The 24,240-nt window shown below is 38.3% G+C and overlaps 1 protein-coding gene across 6 annotated transcripts in view; it reads left to right on the top strand.

The window, feature by feature from the left end:
* Nucleotides 1–380: 380 nt before the first annotated feature.
* Nucleotides 381–24,240, top strand: part of rps6ka3b (ribosomal protein S6 kinase, polypeptide 3b) — a 45,906-nt gene continuing 22,046 nt past the window's right edge. The window contains exons 1-3 of one of the 6 annotated variants that reach the window (XM_055183099.2): nucleotides 381–437; nucleotides 654–713; nucleotides 5,254–5,313. In XM_055183099.2, coding sequence (XP_055039074.1) covers nucleotides 396–437; nucleotides 654–713; nucleotides 5,254–5,313 — 162 coding nt within the window. In that variant the 5' untranslated portion in view covers nucleotides 381–395. Of the gene's footprint in view, nucleotides 438–653; nucleotides 714–2,347; nucleotides 2,695–5,253; nucleotides 5,314–19,197; nucleotides 19,344–23,873; nucleotides 24,016–24,240 lie in introns of those variants that run through there. The other 5 variants (XM_055183093.2, XM_055183092.2, XM_055183098.2 and 2 more) reach the window with 5 other exon arrangements.

Below are 24,240 nucleotides of genomic sequence, written 5' to 3'. Positions count from 1 at the left end.
GACAAATAGAACTAAAAGCGGATCAGCATTACTTTCAGATTTATGATGGAGAGGTTATAAAATATAATAATTGTGACCCTGTTTGTGAAAAAAAATCTTCCTTTTTTGTGATTTACTGTTTTCTACATTAAATCATCCAACATAATGCAAAGAACATTCTGTGTAAAAGTCAAAGATTGTAAGAAATGTGAAATCACTTACTAAAATCATACTTTGATGCTCTTCTCATAATTAGATTATGAGACATAGCCTTAATACTTGATTTAATACTGGGTCTGATGGTAATTGTATACATTAGCTGTTATGAATATCTACCTTCTGCCACCCTCACCCATGTAGTTTGTTGTACATTTGTCATCATGTATGAATTGTTTTTGTGATTTCCAGGTGGATGTATGGATTTTCTCTGTGGAAAAGAAGTTCTTAGATCTGAAGAGGTAAATTTGTGTTTTTTTTTTTTTTGTTTTTTTACTGAAATTATTGACATTTACTGAAAGGTAGAATTACACTTATTTGGTACTTAACAGCATGTTGTATAATCAGTGACTGAGTACGGAAGGCATTTTAGCAAAATTGTGTTGAAAACAGACATAATTTAGGGAGATCCGGTCTGTGGGTAAATGTTTGACACCCTATTGGTATGTTTGCCCCAGAGTGCTATACTAATGGAGTTCCAGACATATTGTTACCATGGGCACAGCATGAGCGGTCAGGTGAGGTTGGCCTTTAACTTTTTCTCAACCCTGTTCATTTCATTTTAAACCATATCCTCATCTACAGGCCCCCCGGCATCATGTTTCTTCTCTAGGCAATATCAGGCTTATCTAGTTCCCACTTCTTAACAGTAACCTCATTGTTCCCTGCACACTGTCAACCAGTTCCTTTCTCATTCAAGGTCACAGTAAGAGTGACCAATCAATTTTCTGAAAGGCTGGATGATCAATGTGTGGAAGAGATTACGGTAAAGTCTTAACACACTACGGGAGGCATTATCATTTGTCTTTGGTTTTGAAATTATGCACCTTTCATTTCACTAGTAGAGCCTATCAATCATTTATGTCAATACTTTGCAAAGTAATGAGCAACAAGAGACTTTGCATTATAGTGATTTTAAATAAAAAGTCCAAAAGTTGGAAATTTGGAAGATTGACAGAATGCAGAGAAGGCTGCACAGTTTCCTACCCCTGACCCCTCTCAAAGATCTACAACCACATTTTTTTAATGATCTAACCATAGAGGTCAGAATGCACCAATCCCTGGACAAGACTGAAATCCATCAGCTAAAGAGTCCAGTTCTAGGATCACATCCAGCCAAGACAACAATGCTATTATTTACTTTATTCCCTAAAATGCATTACCTACAAGTATGTTCCAAACGTACACACACAAAGCACAGGGAATAAACTTGTGTTATCCATACTGTTATGTCCTGTACAATGCATTCATTAACTGCTGATATTCATGTGTTCTCTTTTTAATTTTGAGAATTATGTAAATATTGAATACAGTAATGCTAATTGTTCTTGTTATTTGAAATTGGTATCTGCTTCCAGAAACTAAAATCATCTAAAGCTTTTGAAATGTATATATAAGGCATCACATTTGCACCTTTACATACTCTTGTAGCTCACTGTTTCACAGCAGGTGTTATGAAATGTAGTGTTGAGTTATTCGACTCCTTTTGGAATTTAAATCAATATATAAATAATGATCTAAAAAATCTAATCGTTTGACTTATGTTATTTTATGTTATTTTTAATTTATTTTACATATACGTAACGGGACAGAAATGACCATACATTCACTCACCAGCAGATGTCGCACTGTCCACCTGCGTCTCATCACAAGCTGAATTTTAAAATCAGTGCAAAAAACAGAAGTTTATACGAGGAATATTTTTTCCGAAGAACATTTGTAGGAACATTGATGCTTCAATGACGTAATTTCCTAAATGTAATATTTATTAATGTATTAGGTCCTAATCATACGATTCTTTTATTATTTTAAGCAAATGCCTTTATTATTGATTGGCAAGATGTTAACTCAGACTATAGCTTAGGTCAGAAAAGCACTTTTTATTATTAAGAAAATCAAAAATATTACAATTATGGTATTCAGTTAACAAATAAAAAAATACAGGACCTTAGACACAAAAACAGAATAAAACGATAAATAAACTAAAATAAATATGTTTACATATTTATGAATACATAAAAGCACACATATTGCTCACTATGCTTGTACCTGTGCGTCTGTGAGCGCCACATCTTCAGTCCCGCCCTACACATATGACCGACAGGAAGCTTACCCAATCCGGTGCGTCATACAGCGAGAAGCGGAAGTGAATAGAGCGTGAACGTGTTTTTTTCTATCGACGGGAGGGAGAGAGAGGGCGACTGGCGTAAGATCGGGGCACGGTCATTGTATTTCTATGGAAACGCCGCGTTGACTGACAGATGTGAGTGGAGGAAAAGGTGGCGGCGTATTTGGATGCGTTGCGCGCACGAGCCTCGGGTTGCCAGCTTTATCGCTCCGTGTCAAGATCGCGCGAACAAACGTGCGCGATATATACGAAGTAACTTAGCTCTGTATCGTTGTGCATCCGCAAAAGTGAATCCCCAAAGAGTGAAGATGCCACTGGCACAACTAGTTGACCCTTGGCGGAAGATGGCAATTGGCAGCGCGGCGAGCGAGGTGAGTCTTCTTCATTGTAACGTTACACTCCAACAACAGTCTATGATGAGTACAAAAGCCTCAGTTTACTTTTAAAGATCGTTTCTGTCGTCTCCTAGAGTACAACCTGTTCCAGATCTTAATCTGTATATCCGATTCTAGGGGATTACCCTTGTAAAGAGCATGACCTGTGTTATGGTTGTGCATAAATGCATTTAAAATGATCATTTCTCCAAAGGCCTTTTAAATTTAAGCCATGTTGTGGTGCTAACGTAAGTACTTTACAAATAGCTTATCAATTTTCTTAGATAAGTCTGATTTATTATTAAAGACTAAAGTTTTAATAAAACAAAAGCTTGTGTGCATCAGACAGTGCGTAAAAATCCTCCAGCCTCTGATTCATACCGGTACTGTGACGACGATGATGACAGTTTGATGATGAAGTAAGGCTTGATTTATTTATGGGAATCTTTACAGTGTCACAGCATTGCTGATGAATTAATTTAAAAGAGTTTTTACATTTGCTAGTTATGAATAATGAGTCATAAGCACAGAGATTTAAGCCGTTTGGAGATTGAATTAAAAAAAATGTATCATTCCAGAATCCAAATATTTCTTGGAATTCTTTTTTTCCCATTATGGACTGTAAAATATTACTTCTTGCTGAACAGTTTGGGCTTTGGTTTTTATAAGATTTTTAGGCAATGATAATTATGTCTTTATAAATACCATAGTAATTTGTTCTCATAGCGATTACATAATTATAGATTTTTTACTAAATCTATTAACCTTAACCTCGACCTTTGCCATGTTATTACTGTTTCTGTAACTCAACTGATAGAGCATTGTGTGAGCAGCGCAAAAGTAATTGACATATATACAGATAACACGTATACCATTAAATGCACTGCAAGTCACTTTGCAATAAAGCATCTTTCAAATACGTTAACATATAAATATATAACTGATCTAAGACAGGTGGATAAACCTATCATCCAGACGACTTCAAGTGTATCCTGCAAAACACTCAAATGCGCTCCAGACTTCTCCATCATCTATTCTCAAATGAAACAATATTCAGACATTACAGCTCATGGAAACCCCATTGATCTAAATGTAATAAAGTATGCCGTAAAAGCTGTCGAGATGTTATTATTGCGGGGACGAATGAGATGCAGGCGGTAACGCAGTGATCTCATGGAGCCAGCAGATGATCATGGGTTATCTGTCAGTTTCACTCCTGTGCAGTGACAGATCGGTCTGTCTGAATCCCCCACCCTGACTAATTAACCCTAAACAGTCAATGACAGTGTGCTGGCCCTGTCTAACCAGACATTCCACCACTGTAATTTGGTGCAGAGAAGCACCATTTATACTGGCATGAGTGTTTGTCTGCTGTAGTAAGGCTTAAGCTACATTATTCCTGAAAACTCTGCATATAGTTAGTGTAGTCTTAAAGGCACACTCCACTTTTTCCGTTTTGGAATCCATTCAGCCAATCTCCGGGTCTGGCAGTACCACTTTTGCTGCAGCAGGCTCAATGATGTTACGCAGCGCCCGAAAATAGTCCCCATGGACATGGTAACCTTCAATAGCAAGGGACTATTTTTCGGACACTGCGTAATATCATTGCGCCTGCTGCAGCCATGATATGGCAGCAAAGTCCTTGATTATTTTGCCAGAATGAGAGTATAGTTCCTAGCCATATCAGCCTAGAAAATCGCAACTTTTAATTTTCGGTCGGTCTTAGTACACGATGTAACTACTACAGAAGAGTCAAGTTTGAAATTGGAAACATATTGAAACTCTTTGGTCATTTTTGAGCGTGAAGCTAATGGTCTAATCAGATTCAATGGATTGTGCTAAGCTATGCTAAAAGTGGTACCGCCAGACCCCGAGATTGGCTGAATGGATCCCAAATAGGTAAAAATCAAATGTTTAACGCTAGGGGAGCTAGAAAACTAGCCTATTTTCCACAAAAGTGGAGTGTCCCTTTAAAAGGGCGGTCACACTACACTTTTGGTTCCATTGACTCCTATTCGCATGCAAATGCATCAGACCGGAAACGCAAGCTCATGCGAAGATATTTCACTTTTTGCTATGTACGGACCGAAGTTTAAGTCTTGTGAACTCTGACCTGCGAATTCGTATCACGTGGGAAGTAGAAAACTGGTACGTCACAACTTGAAATCAGGTTTTTTACCACAACCCACATAGTGTCTGTTTTTTATAGTTTTTTATTTATTTATAATATTTAAAGTGTCTGTAGCATCTGTGCATTATTATGGTGGCATCAATGTCAGAATCATTTGCCTCCAAACAGAACATAAACATAAAAGCTTGAGATTTTTTCCTTTACATCATCAATTAAGACGGCCTCTTCTCGTCCAAGTTGGCGGTTCTTGGCCAGAAATAACTGCAGTGTGGTCTAGTCCTTATGCTGTTAGTCAAAGGTCTGACCACGCAAGACAATGTTCAGTGTACCTCAGACTGTTAACACATTATATTGCATTCACAACGATTTGCCTAGCTGTGCCTGAGACACATTTTTCAAGTATTCACGTTTCTCTTGCATGACAGACAGAGCCCCATCACGTCTTGGAGGACTCTACGGGAGAAGATGAAAACCTATCGTGTCAAGTAAGTGTCTTGTTTCCCTCCTTTTACATGGCTATATCACTCTCTCTTTTGTTTCTTTTTTGTCCTCTTGTTTTCCTGAGTGGTCTCTCTCTTCCTCTCAGCATTTCAAGTCTTCATGTCTTCTCTTGGGCTTTGATCTCCTGATTTTATTGCTTTTCAAGCTTTTGTAACACTTGACATTTCTCAAGGATTCTCACAAGCAACGTCTCAAAGGTTCAGTACAAGAGGCTCTTCTCTGGACTAGAGTTGGTGGTCTCTAGGGCACCACCTCAACATTCACGTGTTTGTGTTTCTATAAGAGGAGCTGGTGATTATCGATCAGGTTATTGATTAGACTGATTGTCGTATGCATGGCGGGGAGGCTAGAAATCCGGCATATCACATGGGCACCCTTAGAGCGGCTTTGTACAGTGCAGACTGTACCATCCTCATTGTATGGGGACCCAGCATATACAACAAAGTGCTCATTGTTTTTGTTTGTGGGAGCGTATCTCTGTAAGAGCTAATGGTTGTTCTAGGTCAGGGAAGCTTCTTCCTACTCTCTTTCAGATGGCAATGAGTTATTGTAACATGTACCGGCACCATTGTGTGATCATACAGTCTGACCTCATACAGGAAATAGCAAAGCGGATTTTTTAGGTCTCCTCTCCTACTAAAACGCTCCCCTGTCTTTCTCCGTCCTTAGCTGTTGCTGAGAAGCATTGATTTTTAAATGCAGGGCAGATGGACCTATGGATCTTGTTTGCGAGGAAAGCTGGGCCGTCATTAAAACGTTCTCTAGAGTATTTGTTTTGCCCTCTGATCTTCCCCCACATAAGCACATATTCAAATTGTAAAGTTTTCGAAAGCTGCTTTTTTGCATCTTTTATATTTCTTTCGTTATTGCTTTTGCCTTTTACTGCACTGCACGTTTGTGTTGTCTTTAAAAGTAAATGGGTAAATGTCATGGAAACAAGTCATGTTTATCCTTTAAATCAAAAGTAACTTAAAATTGAATTTTGCATTAAGATAATAAAGACTGTTGAAGACTTTTTGTGTATGTTATGTTTATGACACACAAAAAATATCCCCCCCAAACGTGTAATGCGTCCATACATTTTACTCGATTTACAGTGCATTCAAGCTATCCTTTTTTTTTGTGTGTGTGTACACTTTTGTGTTTTACCAACTGAACTACAGGAACACTGTTTATTTTTTTGTATTTCTGTGCTATTTTTAATTAAAAATATGTATTAACATACATATTAGGAATTATTAGGAACACCTGTTCAATTTCTCATTAATGCAATGGTGTAATGGTGTGGGGGATGTCCTCCTGGAACACTCCAGGCCCCCCAGTGCCAATTGGGCATTGCTCAAATGCCACAGCCTACCTGAGCATTGTTTCTAACCATGTCCATCCCTTTATGACCTCCATGTACTCATCCTCTGATGGCTACTTCCAGCAGGATAAGGCACCATGTCACAAAGCTCAAATCATTTCAAATTGGTTTCTTGAACATGACAATGAGTTCACTGTACTAAAATGGCCCCCACAGTCACCAGATCTCAACCCAATAGAGCATCTTTGGGATGTGGTGGAACGGGAGCTTCGTGCCCTGGATGTGCATCCCACAAATCTCCATCAACTGCAAGATGCTATCCTATCAATATGGGCCAACATTTCTAAAGAATGCTTTCAGCTGTTGAATCAATGCCACGTAGAATTAAGGCAGTTCTGAAGGCGAAAGGGGGTATAGGCGTATAGGCTGTTCAGCAGTAACAACAAAAACAAACGGCTTTCATGGAACAAACGTAACCTCTGGTAATTTCCGCAAAGAATCAATAACAACAGAGTTCTTTTAGACTAGGTTATTTCTGATAACAAGCAAAATAAATAACAACTCGATTACCTTAGTTCATATATCATAGCTTTAGCGTATTAAAAACTACACTGAGCTAACGTAACTATCGGCTGCCAAACCTCTCTTCACATAGTAATAATGATCCATGATCGTCGTCTCCCCACAACTCAGGAAATTTTTTGATGAGTTGTTGATGGAGTTTAGTTTAGCTGCTAGTCAGACCATTCGACAAACGGACACCAGAAGTTCCGTCCAGACGCGTAACCGCGACAACGCATAAGCGTCTAATGAAACCGTCATTACTGTGAAATCCTGATATTTTCAAAGATGATTACCATATCGTGAAAATCTTTTACTGTTACAACCCTGCATATCATATTAACTTTTGTTGCATTACAATAATCCAAACTCACTAAGACTCAAGCCGCCTTCCATTGTACAAAATAAACAAACCGAAATTAATTTATTCCCTATGGAGAGTCGCAAAGGGGCTGCGTGAGGTGACAACCATCTGCGGATGTGTAATTTTCGGATCTGTTTTTGAGCGTTGGATCGTTTTAAAAACTTGAACTTGTGCGACTACACCGCATGCAATACTCCAATCGGAAGTAATGTATTTCAGTGTATTCCTATCAAAAATTGTGTGTGAGGTGAAAATTATTAATCATTTTTGTTTAACTTTATCAGAAAAACTTGAATCCTTTTAAAACAATTTAATATTTACACTTTATTTTTAATCTTGTCTCAATATGTTCTCTCCAAATATATTGGCAGTCTATGTCATATATGCATAGCTTTTTATTGCTAAATTCATTTGTATTCATTTATTTATTCCACTATAGTAAATATTCATAGATTGAAGGCTCTTGTGCTGGAATGAGCTACAATGTTGGCACAGATTTACGATTAAACTGAAATTTCATGACGACTGCCACTAGGGGGGAACTCCAACAGTCGTGTCCGATTGTCGTGTACAGTGGAAAGGCGGCTTTAGATTACTGAGACCTAAAATATAAATTTTTAAGCAAAAAAATGATGCTTTTATTTTTACAACGTATTTGATTTATTTATTTACTTGGCGTGAAATATGAGGAGCACAGATACAAAATCCGCTGAATGCCACCTCCATCAAAAATGAGATAATGATATTAACCAAATGCTCTTTACACATTTTATATTGTCATAAAATATCTGCACTTCAAATCCACTAAACACCAGAAATGCTGCTTTGTTGGCAGAATTCGCTAGCCACACGTTTTGTATCTGAACTCCTCATGTGTTCCTAACCAAATTGTTTAGCAAGATTCACCTAAATGCAGTAAACTTCTCAAAATGTTCTTTGTCAAACAAAAGTGTACGCTTGACTACTTATCTCATTGGACATGAAGTTTAACAGGCATCAGTAGAAATAAATGCAGTTATATTTGACGTCTTTGTCGTACGTTTAAGTGTGTGTGCACTAACCTGGCCACGTTCCAATCGGTGTGTTTAATGGGGTGTATGACGGTAAACAGTATTTCAGTAGCCTAATAAGAGTTAATGAGTTGGAGAGTGTGTGAATGCATTAGTCATGTGTTCAGTTAAATGGTCTTAAGCTGTTTTTTTCTGAGAATGGCTGTGGATGAAGAAATAAAACAGGAAGGAGAGAGTGGAAATGTGTTTGTTATATTTAGTTTACTCTCAGCCAATTAACTTTATCTGGAAGCCATTTCAGACTTTTTAAACATAATCACATTTAAAACTCTCACAGTAGCAGCTCAGTGCCTCCCTCTGGTGAATGCTCGCTCTTTATCTTAAAACAATTACATTCATTCCAATTAGCCAATATACTAATCCACAGTCACTTAGAAAAACAGCAAGTAGTTATTTTCTGGATGCATTGCTTTATTGAATGTAAGTACACCTATTATAGGCACGTTCCTTTGGAAAGATCTCAGCGAAAAGATGCTGATGGTTCAAGTGTTGCCATAGTTCATCCCTGCAAGCTTTCTGATTTCATACCAGGAACTATGTCAGAACTTGATAACACATGTTTATAATAGATCATTTGCTATAAAATCAATACCTTTGTATTGACCTTTTAATTTACACCATAGGAGACAACAGGGGCCTTTTTAGACATCCACATGAAGCCTTAATCTTACAATCAAAATGAAGAGCCACCGTGATTCAATATCATCAAAAACCCTTTATTTCTGTGTGATCTCTAATCAGGTAATTGCGAATCCTCATTCTCTAAGAGGCTGTGAAGGGACTCTGACACTGATGTACTGTCTCTCTTCAGGGTTATGCATGTGTACTGCATTAGTTCATTTGTGTCTAGTGCGGGGCGTGCGTGGTGTGCTGTGCTTGTTTGTGCTAATGTTTGGCTATGTCTCCAGATCTCTCCGGCAGATGGTATTTAATCTTCTCTGGCCATCTGGACTGACTTTCTTTCTCTTTGCGGACACCCACTCTTGCTTCTTTACCTCTCTCTCTCCATCTCAGTGTCTTTTTTTGCAGTCATTTGTGAGAGAGTGGCAAGGCATCATGCTGTCTTTTATCTACTCTGACTCACTTCTCCAGCATGGCCCTGCACACCTGATTCACAGAACTTGCCCGACTGTGGATAACAGACTCGAGTTTCCTAAAAATGGCATTTCATTCTTTGCAAAATCTGTAATCTTTGCTTGGACTTTAGGGTGGTCCTTATAATGGGGAATTTTTTTTTTAAATGTTCAACTCTCACCCACTATAGGATATCAATAAAAACACACTGTGCAAAATTTTGAATTGTTCCTACAATATCCAGAGGTTGCTCAAAGCCTTTGAATATTTCCGAAATCACATATTTTTGCAAAAGCTGTACCATTTGAAAACGCACAACACACATAAAACTTGCTTCTTGGAGGGTAACTTTGTTTTAGTTATTTCAGTCTCTTTTGATCCGAGTAACCATATAGCGGAGTTGCTTTGTGTTGCTTCAGCCATTGTCTCAGTGTATATTGTCTATTGTGCTTCATTCACATTGAAGCTTTCTTGCTTTGAAAGACATATCACAACTACAACAGGAGTTTTAATTGCATGGAGCACTGACAAATAAGTCCATAAGTAGTATATATTATTAAACAATTATACATGCTAGCACAAAATATCACATAATACGCAAATGTGTTAAACTTCAAAGGTCTTGAGCAACCTCTAAATATGAATTAATATTGAAACATTTGTATTTATTTATTCATTCAAACATATAGACCCCTTCAAGGTTTGTAAATATTGAATGACTATCGGGTGCGTGCGCAACATGGGGTCAAACTGTTCATACCATCCAGGCTTTATAATTTAATCTAACAGGGCTGAAAAATGATGACTTACCTCAAATGAAGTGAGCACTACAAACACAAGCCTCTTTGATATTTGCATTGTTCCAGTCTGCACGTTAATTGCTTGCAGCCGCAGATGTTGTATTTTTTTGTTTTTGAGATTCTGCATGAATCGCGAAAACTTAACGGAAGACCTGGTGCGATTTTCACAGTCTACAACGTAAGTAGGCATTTTTGACGATACCGAATAATACGCAACTCAATCTGCTGTAATGACTTTTTTGACCCCGACATGCGCAGTGGGAACCGCCTTTGACGTGAACCGTGAAGGGGTCTATTAGTGGGGTGAGAGCATGAACTTTTAAAAGTTGAAACATAAGGACCACCCTATTGAACATGCATCACTGCTACTGATAGTTATCTAAACAAGTTGACGCGTTATTAGCCAGGTATTTTTATGTTACATATAATATGGCAGAAAGATATATTAAAATTAATGAAATATCGCAAATTTGCAGTACAAAACGTACTATGCATATCGCAATGGTTTCCAGTAACCTGATGGTTTTAATACGTATTAATGCAGAAAGCGCTGAGACTAGCTGTGTCATATTTTAATTTTTTTATACATTTTTTGTAAAATTTAAATAGATAATTACATATTATACCACAGGGCTGTTGAATGCTTTATTCTAGTTGAGAAATGTTCCATGGGTGTTGATCAATTTTAATAACGGCACACCTAACCTTTAAAATGTCTTAAAAATAGGCACCAGAGCAATATTTTTGTTAACCGAGGTATATGCGGAATAATTAAAAACACTCGTGGTGTGGAGCACGCCCGCGCTATTCTCCGAGATGCACTTGACAGCCTTTTGTGCAGCAAAACGGTAGGGTTTCCCAGCTGAGGTGGGCCGCCCAAACTGCAAAGTGCTGCGGGAAACCCTGAACGGCCCGTCGTCAATTATTCCTTACTTAAAGCATGTATTATATATCATATAGATTTAGCATGATATCATCACATATAGCATTTTTCTTTAGTGTTGTGCAGCCATGACAGATAGGGATGATACCTGAGGAGAGTTGTACAAGTATTTTTCTAGGCATTTATATGTACAATTTTTTTTTAAATGTCTAAAAAATCATTGTATTTTAAATCCTTTTGGGCACATTTATCGACAGATAGAACAACAATCTATCAAAAACGGGTGTTATGATTCAGAAACGTATACCTGAATTTACACTGCCCACATAAGCACCATAGATAAACGTGTCACATATCTGTGGACTTTAATTAATTTAACTAAATGTAATTTTCACAAATGTTCTATTTGACAATATTGATCAACTTGAATATACATTCATTTATTTTCAGATAGATCCAATTAGCCTGTTAAGTGAACCGTGTTTGTATATGTTCTGTAAATATTTGACTTTTTAGGTTTACATTCCTCTGAAGTGTTTCTTCCTGTTTTTCACCAGAATCAGTGCATTCGTGTTCAGTCAAAGGCCGTATGATCCTATACCAAGTGCTATAAAATGCTTTTTGAGTGGACAAAAACATGGTTTTGTTTACTTATAGATCTATTAAGACCCATGATGTGTGTGGTGCTGATGCTGCGACCAGCCGGTGATACAGTCACAATCCCTCCTAAACACCCCATCCTCTGCCCCAGCGGCGTCGTGATGGGTCACAGCTGTGGTGACTTCAATCCTTTAATGCTTTCGGATCAATGGATAGCGCTGGGTTTGATGGTCCCTCTGTCTGTTCAGTGAGTCTGATAGAACTATAGATCCATGTGTCAAACAGAACTGAAAATCTTTGCTGATTGGTGCAGTGTTGGCATAAGAAAAACAGAAAAACAAACATTTGAATTTTTTTACATGTTTTTGTTATACAATTCAATATTTCAGTTCCAAATGCAATATTTGGAAAAGCTGAAACAAAACTGAAATACATTTCATGGCTCTGAAAGTAACTTTGAATCAATGTACACAACAACATTTTCAACTAAAAATGGAAAGCTTTTTATGAATTTTGTTCGTTTATGTAAAAGATAACAGCATTTAGGGAGCCTAAAAATGCAAACTTTTAAAGAAGTTCAAAGCGCAATTTTCTGAAAACGATACAGTTAAGTCCAATTTATAGTCGTGCATAAGGTCTACGCCGTAGCTATGCCATAGGTTATCCGTAGCCTCTGCGTAGCCTAACATGCCCCTCGCCAAATTTTTAACAGCGCATCAGTTCTACGTGGATCGCAAGCAGTGTTGGGCAAGTTACTGAAAATTAGTAATTAGTTACAGTTACTAGTTACTTCCTTTAAAAGTAATTGAGTTACTCTACCAGTTACTGTATATCAAAAGTAATTAGTTACTAGGGAAAATAACTTTTAAGTTACTTTTATGTCTGTGGTAACACTCGTGGATACTGCCTACCAGCGGTCTGCAAGTGTGTTTGCATGTCGACATGGATGACGACGCAAAGGTATAAATGAAAACTGATGCGTAACCTACCCCATTGCTGCTACGCCATAGGACCTACACACCACTAAAACGAGCCCTTTATTGTCTGCAAATTAACTAAAAACAAACATGGATTCGTACAAATGGTAACGTTATGCGCATATATATTCTGTATTTCTTTACAAAGGGACATCGCCAACTACTGGCCTGGCATCCAAAGTGCAGTGTTTTTAGTCGTTTTTCGGATATGTCTGAACGGGGATCATTTTGACAATGTTGATGGCTGTACACAAACCTGTTCAGAAACACAAAGTATTAAATTTGTTTTTAGTACATCGTTGTCATGTAAACATACCCTACGATTAAAAATAAGTATCCACAACCACTTGTAGTTTGCTGTTTTCGTTTATTATAAAATTTTGACATTCTCACCTACTTATTTTATTAAATTGTTTGCTTTGTAAGCTTTGGTCAGTGAACGTTTGGTTTGTTACATTTTTAAGTTAAAGGTGCCGTTTTTTTCCATTGTTTTTGAAGCTTTGATTGTGTACAGTGCACAATATAACGTGCTCACGTTTTATGTGTAAAACACAGTATTTTCTACACAATTTACTTTTCTCTATAGCGCTGTTTTCACTGTCATAAAACCGGGCTGATGTCTTTCTTGTTCTATGAAGTACCTCTTTCAGAGATATGTAACGAGTTGTGATTGTGTAGTTGGTCCACTGTGTTGTGATTCGACAGCAGCTTAGCACACGTCCTGTGGGCGGAGGTTAGTCAAATACTCATACTGTAAAAAATTAGCTGTAATTATGCAGCTGGTTGCCAGTAACTTACTGTAGACTGAAAATGTTTTATTTTCATATAACTTTGAACAAACTGTTGCCAGTAAATAATATAGATGTAAAATCTACAGTAAGTTACTGGCAGCTAGTTGTCATTAATACTGTAATTTCTACGGAAATTTTTTACAGTGTACCGGGAAGTACAGGGCTGCAGGCCAAACTGGATATTCTCTGTAGTCCTTGAAAAGCAAATTTTGTTAAAGAAAATATATCGCTTTATGCTCTAACCACAACATAACACACTAACTAAAGTTTGAAAAATGGGATCACGAAAAACGGCTCCTTACTACACTAAATTAAAAAAAATGTAACAGAAATTAAAGCTACATTAAAAGTTTCCCCAGCAGTGGGTCCAATACATACACAATAGCTTGTGTGCACGCACACACACGGCGGAATATATCAGGTAATGGCATTAATTTTCAATAAAGGCTTCATGTGAAGTTCTCATTGTAATTCTCTTTCCTCTAACATCCCACATAACCTGGACACAAAAGCGTTGTGACAGCACCATGTACGTGTGAGAGAGCAAGAGTGGGTGTGTGTCAGAGATACGGTGTGTGACTGTGGAGCGGGCTGAGACCGTCGACATTCATGTTGGTTAAACTCTGTGCTTTGTTCTGGCCTGAATAAGTGTGGGAGAGTTGATTCATCATCATTCTTCCACTAAAGAACTACAAGGGCAGGCTCTCATTAGTACAGAAACTTCTGAAGCTCAGATTGGGGGGGGGGGGGTTTGAGGTCGGTCAGGACCCGGAAGGTTTTTCTAGATCTCAGGCGTGATGATGAGGGGACATTGTGCGACAATGCTCTAGTCTGCAGGGCTCAACAATAAGGTTTTTTCTGCTGGCCTGATACATCTGATTTGTTTTGTTCTGAATTGTTTCACGCCTTTTACTGGCCCCACCACTAAATAATTTACATTTTTAAAAACATGTTTTGATGATTTTCTTTCTTTTTTAACCACCAGATCATTTTTACCTTTTCCAATTTCCAATATACATTAGATTTGTATTTGTTCTGACTTGTTCAACTCCTTTTTACTTGCTCTGCCACCAAAACAGTTTACTTTTAATTTTTAAAAACATTTTTTAAGTTGTTGTATATTTTTATTTTTCAATCACCAGAAAACCATCAAATAATTTTTATTAACCTTTTCTAATTTCTAGTATATGTCCAATTTTATTTTTTCTGGCTTGTTCCACTCCTTTTTACTGGCCCTGCCAGCAAAATCATTTACTTTTAATTTTTTACATTTTGAAAGTTTTTTTTTCAATCACCAGAAAACCATCAAATAATTTGTAATAATAACATTTTCCAATTTCCAGTATATATCAGATTTTTATTTGTTCTGATTTGTTCCACTCCTTTTACTGGGCTGCCACCAAAACCATTTACTTTTAATTTTTAACAACATTTTTAAAGTTTTTCTTTTTTAACCACCAGAAAACCATCAAATAATTTTTATTAACCTTTTCTAATTTTTTGTATACATCCGATTTTATTTGTTCTGACTTGTTCCACTCCTTTTACTGACCCCACCACTAAATAATGTGCTTTTAATTTTTAAAAACATGTTTTGATGGGTTTTCTTTTTCAACCACCAGATAATTTTGACCTTTTTTAATTTCCAGAATAAATTTGATTTTTATTTGTTCTGACTTGTTACACACCTTTTTACTAGTCCCGCCACCAAAACCATTTATTTTTAATTTTTTACAACATTTTTAAAGTTTTTTTTTCAATCACCAGAAAACCATCAAATAATTTTTAATAACATTTTCCAATTTCTAGTATATATCCGATTTTATTTGTTCTGAAATTTTTTACAACATTTTTAAAGTTTTTTTTTTCAATCACCAGAAAACCATCAAATATTTTTTAATATCATTTTCCAATTTCCAGTATTTATTCCATTTTTATTTGTTCTGACTTGTTCCACTCATTTTTACTGGCCTCGCACCAAAACCACTTATTTTTAATTTTTTAACAACATATTTAAAAAAATTTTATCTCAAATTTTTTTTACAACCTTCAGAAAGCCACTAAATATTTTTAATAATCTTTTTGAATTTCCAGTAATATCTAGAAATTTTACAAGCTTGAATTCAGAAAATGATTTCACAACAGACAGTATATTTCCAAAACCAGGTTTACATAACTTCAAAACAAAACAAATAGCAGAATATCAAATCAAATGTTAAAGTTTGCGATGCATATAAATACTTTTTATGCGTTTTAATATAGTAAAAGTGTAGTATAGTCTTGTTTTTTTGTGTGTATATCGATTAATAAAACCATGGGTTTACTACAAACACCATGGTTATACAGTATTATAGTTACTGTGTAACCATGGGGTTTTTTTGGTAGTAAAACCATGGTAAATTTTGTTAAAGGTTATTGCAGAATCAATAGATGGTATTCCTGGAAAGTATGGATAGGAGAAGCCAGAAACGTCATTTATACTATCCTGGGACATCCTCATTGTAGTGCCCTAATTTTCTCTCCTGCTGGGATGAACACATGACAGAGGAATGTGAAAAAACAGGTAGGAAAAAGGCAACTAGAGAGGAAATTGAAGGCAGAAGAATAGGGCCGCTTTATAGAGAGAGATTGCTGAGGGAGGTGGTTGTTGAAATATTATTGATATCCTGAGAGGAGAATCCATTAATCTTGTCTCTGCTGCCTGAATGCAAATGTCTCCATCACTAGCACTCAGGCTGAAGTTAAAATGCTCTCCATCTAATATCCATCGGTGGCCCTGTGCCACAACAACAATAATTGTGAACGACTTTAGGGAGTGTTTTGATAAGACATGGGCTTTTGGAAAACAGCAGGAGGGATTGGGTGAGAAAATGCTGCTATTTTCTGCGGTGTGGTGGAGTGTGTGCTGTGTCAAGATGAGTAAGTGTTGTCTACTTCACTGTAATGAAGGACGCAGTATGAAGAAGTCCGTCAGGCACATCAAGGGCAAGCTATGAGTTTTTGGAATGGCCAATGTGTTTATTGACAGGCCCCGCCCCCTTGACCTGACACTCCCACGTGCGGTCTGTTCTCTCAAACGTTAGAAAGGAAAATGTTGATTTTACATTCCCCTAAGTATGAAGAGAAACATAGCTGGTGTTTTATCCAGATTGGGAGATGTGTTGGGAGGCTGCCTTGGCTCTGTTTCATTTGTGAGAGGAGGAATTTCAATCTCTGTGAGGTCAGGATCCGAGGGTGATGTAATGCCCTCGTCAGTGTTTGCTTCACTTCCTGAGAGCTATCCAAGAACAGAGGGCTGATGGGAGGATTCCTGCTCTGTCATTCAGCGCAGGAAGTCAAGTGAGGCAGATGAAAAAATAATACCCCACCTTTGAACTCCATTTGGCGCCATATGATCACTTTAGCCCAGAGAAATGTGACGTGTGCCAGACCTCAGCCTATTTTACGTCTGCCGTTTATGAACTCTAAATTTTATTAGAATGATCTTCTTCTTTATCTCTCCTTGTCTTAATGTTGTTTCTACTGATTTTGTATCCATTCTTGCTTAAAGCACTATTCCAAACCCAATGAGCTCTCTGCCTACACCCAACACAAAGGATGTTACACAACTTAACTTGTTTTGACCAATACCTAGGGCAGAATTGAACATCTTTTTGGAGATGCCAATCACAAAATGCATTGCGACAAGTGAAACCGTTCACCCAAAAATGAAAATTCTGTTCACTTGCTTACTCTTATGTTGTTCTAAACCTGTTTTAAGAACTTAAATAGTATTTGCTTTTCCTACTGTTGAATCAATGGGTACCTACAACTGCATAATTATAATGTTTCATTTTAGGTGAATTTGATTCAATACCCAAATAAATTGACAAATAAATTTTACCCAATTAATTAAGAATGATTGCTATGCATTTTTGTGTGCTTATTAAAGTATTACTTTGTTAATTTAATGGCAAACTGTGAGTCACGTCTCACCAGTGCTTTCCATGAGGAACACAAATTTGTTGCTGCTTATGTACAGGATCTTAAATCCAGGGATTCCCGCAGCACTGCAGTTCGGGCGGCCCGCCTAAGCTGGGAAACCCTACCGCCTTAACTAGGTCGTCCAAAAAATAAATAAAAAAATTGCTGCACAAAAGGCCGCCAAGTGCATCTCGGAAAATAGCGTGGAAGCGCTTCACCGCAAGCGGGCACGCCTGCCACATAGCCAAATAAGAGAAAGACGTGGTCCGTCACTGTCTGGAGGATAACTAGTAGCCAGTTGATAAAACATCTCGGAGAATAGCACAGACGCTTTGTGTTTAATTACCCTTTAGTTTCATTTTATCACGCAGCTATTTTCGTTAGAGGTATCTGCTAAAAACATTTAATTCATTGATAATCTAGTATGTGTTCATTTTCTGTCATGGTTTCTTCAAAATTAAGTTTTATTTGAGTGTTTTTAAATAAAAAATATTTTTATTTTCATCATGACGCGTACACCCCACCCCTTTGATTGCCACGCCCCCCTCCCAAGCCTACCACCTTAACTAACAAATTTTCTGCGGGAAACCCTGAATCAGTCACTCATAAGCTGTTATTACTTTTATGATGCAACCTTACAAGCCAGCACAGCACCCCATGTAGAAGTAACCAACAAGGCACTTCCGTGGGTTTTGTAATAGATGTCTAGTTATGTCCTCTATTTCTAAAGGATGTCTGAATTATAGGCTTTATTGAACCTGAAAACCAAGGGACAACCTTCTGATGTCTCTGATAAAGCCAATATGGAAGTGACTTAAACTGCTATTTATCGATGGGCCGCTAGAGGCTGGCTCCAAAAGGAAGTCGATTCCCATAGACCCCCATGTTAAAATGCCCAACTTTACAGTGGAAAATATGTTTACAGCCTGGTACAAAAAGTGTTTTGGTCTATAGCTTATTTTGCCCTTAATGACAACTGTGAGGGGGGAAATTTATTTGTAACTCATTCGTTTAAATTATATTAAGCCTTAAAGTTCTGCATAAGTAAGGGGGTTGCCACTGCTGTCACTAGAGTCAAGCTAGGTGGGCATGGTTTCAGCAACCAACCACCTCAGCTTTACCCACGTCCTACCTCTTTATCTACAAGTGATGCATGGTGACGCAAGGTCATGATGGTGACGACAGGAACCGCCTATTATTGGCTTCAAAAAAGCTCTTCACAAACCTATGGGTGACGTCACAGACACTACGTCCATATTTTTTACAGTCTATGGTGAAAAGGATACAGGATACTGTGTGTGCGCGTGTGTGGCTGAGATATCCAAGGTTAGCAGCTCCGAGATGCTCTCTTTGGAAAGATGTACTGCTTCCTGTGCAGGTGTTGCCAAGGAAACCAGGGCAGGACATGTTTTAATCTATGAAGTGACCTGCAGCTGTAGGCCTTTCCTGGGCAGGCATTTCCTTTTGTATGTATGACCGCATCACAGCCAAACCCTTAAGTGACCGCTCCTGCTATGCTGGAAGACACACTTGGTTTGGCCGTCCACAGCGTGGAGGGGCTGAAATGCGGACACGGGACCATGTTTAAAATGTTTCCGCTGCGAATCAGGCAGAGAAACGCGCGGGTAGGAGCCTTTTAGTTTTGTAAGCTCGCAATACTAAATGCATACGGTAAACATTGAAGTATTCCTGAAAGTTAATACAGACTATTGACAGACGTTACACAGAATCATGTGCGGTATGTTGCAGATATGTTGCCTAAAGATTAATCACAGCTGTAATGTAAACTGGTGACTGTTTTAGCTCACGTTTAATATGGGGAGATGTTTTGTGGTAGATATTTTGGGACATGAAAAAGGAAATCGAAGTAAGGATGTAGTTTGAAGGCTGACAATGTAGTTTAGATTATAAGTCTTTGTGGAGGAAAGGAAGAACCACATCAAAGAGAAGAAACCTTTATTTTTCAAAAGAATGCCTTTGGAGTTAACTGGAATCTCCCTGGGTTTTGCTGCTTTATTATAAAATACATGCAATTCTGCACATTGTTTCTGTTTTGGGCATGTAGGGTTTAAATGTGTTGTCATCTCGTCTTTCTTTTTGAAAGATTGAAAGTCTGAAATGTTCATAATTAGTGGACTTTGCCCCAGTAAAGATCCCACAGGAGCAAAACTAATAGGTATTCAGACAATGATTCTGTCAGTACCAGTGGATAATATCCTGCTTTTGCATGTCTGTATGATACTGTAAAGTATTGCAGAAGTTAAAAACTTGCCAAAACCAGGTCATATTTCACCAAACAAGTTATGTTGGTTTGTTGCTGTTTGTTGGTCAGGTCTTATGACTTGTTTCCTCCAATGTGGTCAGTACAGAATTTATCAGCATTCATTTGTTTCCTCGTCTACGTTGGGGAACAGAAATCAGACGGAAGTTGTGATTGTTGAGACGGACGCAAAGTACAGAGGAAATATTTTAAAAATAGCCCTGTCTGCATTCTTGTGATTTGCATATATGGCTACCAGATCTGGTTTTAGTTTCTGAGCGTTCACAGTCCAATTCAAACTTCTTTTTAAGCGATACTCAAACCAAATATCAAAAAGCCTTATGATTTGCTCGCCCTCAAGCAATCCGAGAGACATATGTCCATCATCTTTCACACGAACACATTGGGACACATTTTGGTAACTGGGATCAGGGAAAACTTCTTACAATCCTTAAAAGCCCAAAAAAGTGCATCCATCCTTAACAAAAGTTGAGCTCCAAGGGCTAACAAAGTTATTTTGTGTGTAATCGGTGCGATTTTCTAAGAAACATATCCATATTTTTAACTTTATAAACTATATTAACTATATACGACCACTTACTACCCTAAAACTTGCATGAATCTGGAGTCCAAGATGGTGCCGTTACCAGAAGCTAGTTTTTACAGTTTGTAAAGTTTGAAATGCATATTCTTCTTACACAATCGCATTTTTGGGATTTGAAGTAAGAAGTTGTTACCTGATCTCTGTTTTCTACCATTATAAAGCATTATAAACTAAAATAACTCAATAGCTGTGTCCCAATTCATGGGGTGCGACCTTCTAAGGACAAAAATGTGCTGAAGCATCGAAAATACATTTTGGTCTGAAAAAAAATACGACTTTATTAAGCATTGTCTTGTCTTCCGCGTCTGTTGTGAAGCGCATGCAGGATGCATACAGGATGTGTCTCTCTCAAACTGTAAGCGAAGCAAGGGCGCACAAAAAAACAAAATAAAAAAAACAGCTGTGGCGCACCAGATAACACGTCAGCCGTGTCGTACGTCATTCTGCAGTCACGTGACTTTAGTCTTGCGGAAAGACAATGCTGAATAAAGTTGTAATTTTTGTTATTTTTGGACCAAAAGGTATTTTCTATGCTTCAACACATTCTAACTGACCGACTGATGTCAGATGGACTACTTTGATGATGTTTTTATTACCTTTCTGGACATGGACAGTATACCGTTACTAGATTTTCAGTGGAGGGTCAGAAAGCTCTCGGACTAAATATAAAACATCTTAAACTGTGTTCCGAAGATAAACAGAGGTCATACGAGTTTGGAATGACATGAGGGTGAGTCATTAATGACATTATTTTCATTTTTGGGTGAACTATCCCTTTAACTCTATGTTCTTCAGACGTCTGAGTGTGTTAGATATTCAACTTTTAAATGTTTTGGTCAGTTGCAATAATATGGAGAGCTCAGAGCTGTGAGGCAGTTTCGAGTCGGACCGTGTTGAGGACAGTAGGGCACTTATAATTGATTAGCCCTATTGATCTTCCTGTCTCACCTCGGAAATGTATGAATAAGTTATGCCTCAATTTCTCTTCCATTTGCTAACATGTAGAGTTCTTTGGATCTCTTATAATATGCACACACTTCATATTTTTAAGCATAGATAGATAGATTCCTGTTGGATGTCTCATACCGGATTACAGGAAACATAAATCGTAATATCACTTTCCCCAATACCGTGCCTCCTAAATTATTTCAAAGCAGCTTTACAGGAAAATAAATAACATGCATGTCTATAAGCGTGAATGTTCGACAATCATGCTGTGCTTTTTGTGGGTCCAGAGCTACATTTGTATAGACCTTTTCTGAATTCCCATAACGGTCGGGCCTCTGACGTGTTTGCGTTTCAAGACAGTCACGGTCAAATAGTTTGATTCGGATGTTCTAGAACGCAGTGTCGGATTCACACCTGTGTCCTTCACCCCACTTTGAGATTCATCGGTACAAAGAAAGAAACTGGATACTCAAAGGCCTCACAGCTGCTTTTTGAGGTCACCGATTTGCTCCGTTGAGTTGCATAACTCAGTTTGCTCACACACGTACACAAAATTTAAACGCAGTGCGTGGTCCAGATCGGGTACAGTTCATCACACTTTGTTTCCGTTTGTTAACACCTGACTTATTGTAATGGGACACTCTTCTTCTCTGTATGGCTGCCTTGATAATACTCTCTTGCTGTTAGTTGAGCCTGTGTTATCCGAATGGAAAATAGTGAGTGTGGCGTCTTGTTTATGGAGCATAGCTTGAGTTTGCCATTCTGACTCAAGGTCCTCAAAGCCCAGCTTGTTGAGCTATTAATTGTGTTACGCAAGTGGCTTTAGTGCAGCTCGCTCCCAGAATGTTGTGCGTGCAATCGACAGGATCTGTAAGCATGAAGAAGTGGAAAATGGAATTAGGGTGGGATTGTGGGAAGCTGGTATTGTCTGGCCATATCACCATAACCCTGGGAACCACCAACAACAACCTAGCGTTATAATGGCTACCCTGATCTATATAGGGCAGTAAAATAACAATAACTGGTTTACCAAAAGGGATGCAGAATAAATCCAAAAACTAATCAGGATTACAATTGCGGGGAAACAATTACATAATCGCCAAAAACCTCGATTACAGCTGTCCATTTGTGCTCATTTTTGGCAGTGTTGGTGTTTTGGCAGTTTGTTTGGCCACCAAATACAGTGGTGAATTAGAGATTTTAAAAGTATTAAGTTGACATGTCCTTTAGCCATTTGTTTTGGATTGGATACTATAATGCTGCGTTCACACCAGCCGCGGTAGAGGCGCCAAGCGCGAGTGATTTCAATGTTAAGTCAATGTGAAGACGCGTTGATGTCTATCTGAAGGTCTCGCGGTGCGAATGAGGCATTTAGCGCGGTAGACGCAATTACACTTTATTCGCACGTCTACTTCACGCAAACGGCGTGAATTGAGCGTTTCCACGGCAAACACGCAAATTGAAAATTTTGAACTTTGGCGGAAAAACGCGCTGCGTTAACCAATCAGGAGCTTGCTCTAGTTGTGACGTGATTAAAGAAAGTGAGTGGAGTCTCAGCGGAGTGGCAGAAGCCCCTCCCATGACGCGAATTTCCGTGTGTATGTCTTGATGACTAGAATTTCACGGGCGAATGAAGCGAGTACACTCAAAATGTTCAAGCGGCAAACTAGACGCGAATTTGACGCCTCAAACGCGGCTGGTGTGAACCCACGGTACCTGGTGTGAACCTCCCTCCTTATGATTTACATTATATTATTTCATTTTGAATGTTTAGAAATTACCATGCATCTGCTTCACTGAAAGTTATAAAACATTTCAAAACCTCAATTTCAAACCAATTCATTTGCAATAAAAATCGCAATTACAATATCAAGGAGTATAATCGGCAATTATGTTTTTTGTTGTTGTCATAATCGTGCAGCCTATTGACCATTATTGTATGTGTGTATGCATGTAGTTCTGTATGCGTATAAGAAGTTCAATGTAAGTTCATTGTGTTCTGTACACCTATGGTATGGACAGTCTTCGCATTGCATGGCTGAACTTTACGCAACAGGTGTTGTTAATCTCCTATGCAACATGACATCCTGAAACAAGGCCCTGTCGAAGTGTGTTGTGGATGTGTTTCTCTGTGACTGGTCAGCGGTTGGAGTGTTTGGGGATCTCCAAGAATCTGTAGCGGAGGGATTGGTGGGTTTGCAAAGGGGAATCTCCCAGTTAAGGTTAGCACACCCAACCTAGGGAACTGGGCTTCCCCCTTTCTGTGAGTCAGTGATTGTATAGGCACTCACTCTTTACAGCTTCTTACCTACCCTGGCACAAACACAGTTTGGACCGGAGGCAGAAGCGGGGCAACAGAGGTATGGCGGCTACTAAGGCCTGGACTCTGGTTTTCGGTGTGCCGATGATCCGGGTGCTGCAGTGTAAGCTTAAGGCTCTACGGAGGCTTTTTCAAAGGGAGCCGGAAAGATTTCCCTGTAAAACGGTGAGTGCCGCACTGTGGATTGTGATCGGGTTTCTGCTTGGCTCTAAAGCTGACGTGTATCTCCGGAAGGCATGAACTGTATCAGACACTCGATGTACGGCATGTGAATCCACAGGGGTTATACTGGAAAGCAGTGAAGAATTATTATTGTTTTTGTTGAGTCTGAGAGATTTCATTTTTGTTCATCCTGTAGGGTATTACATACGATTTTTAATTTGCGTCTCA

Source organism: Misgurnus anguillicaudatus, chromosome 25 (assembly GCF_027580225.2).
Source record: "Misgurnus anguillicaudatus chromosome 25, ASM2758022v2, whole genome shotgun sequence".
NCBI lineage: Eukaryota > Metazoa > Chordata > Actinopteri > Cypriniformes > Cobitidae > Misgurnus > Misgurnus anguillicaudatus.
Note: the sequence above shows the minus strand (reverse complement) of the source record. Positions and strands in the feature narration are given on the sequence as shown.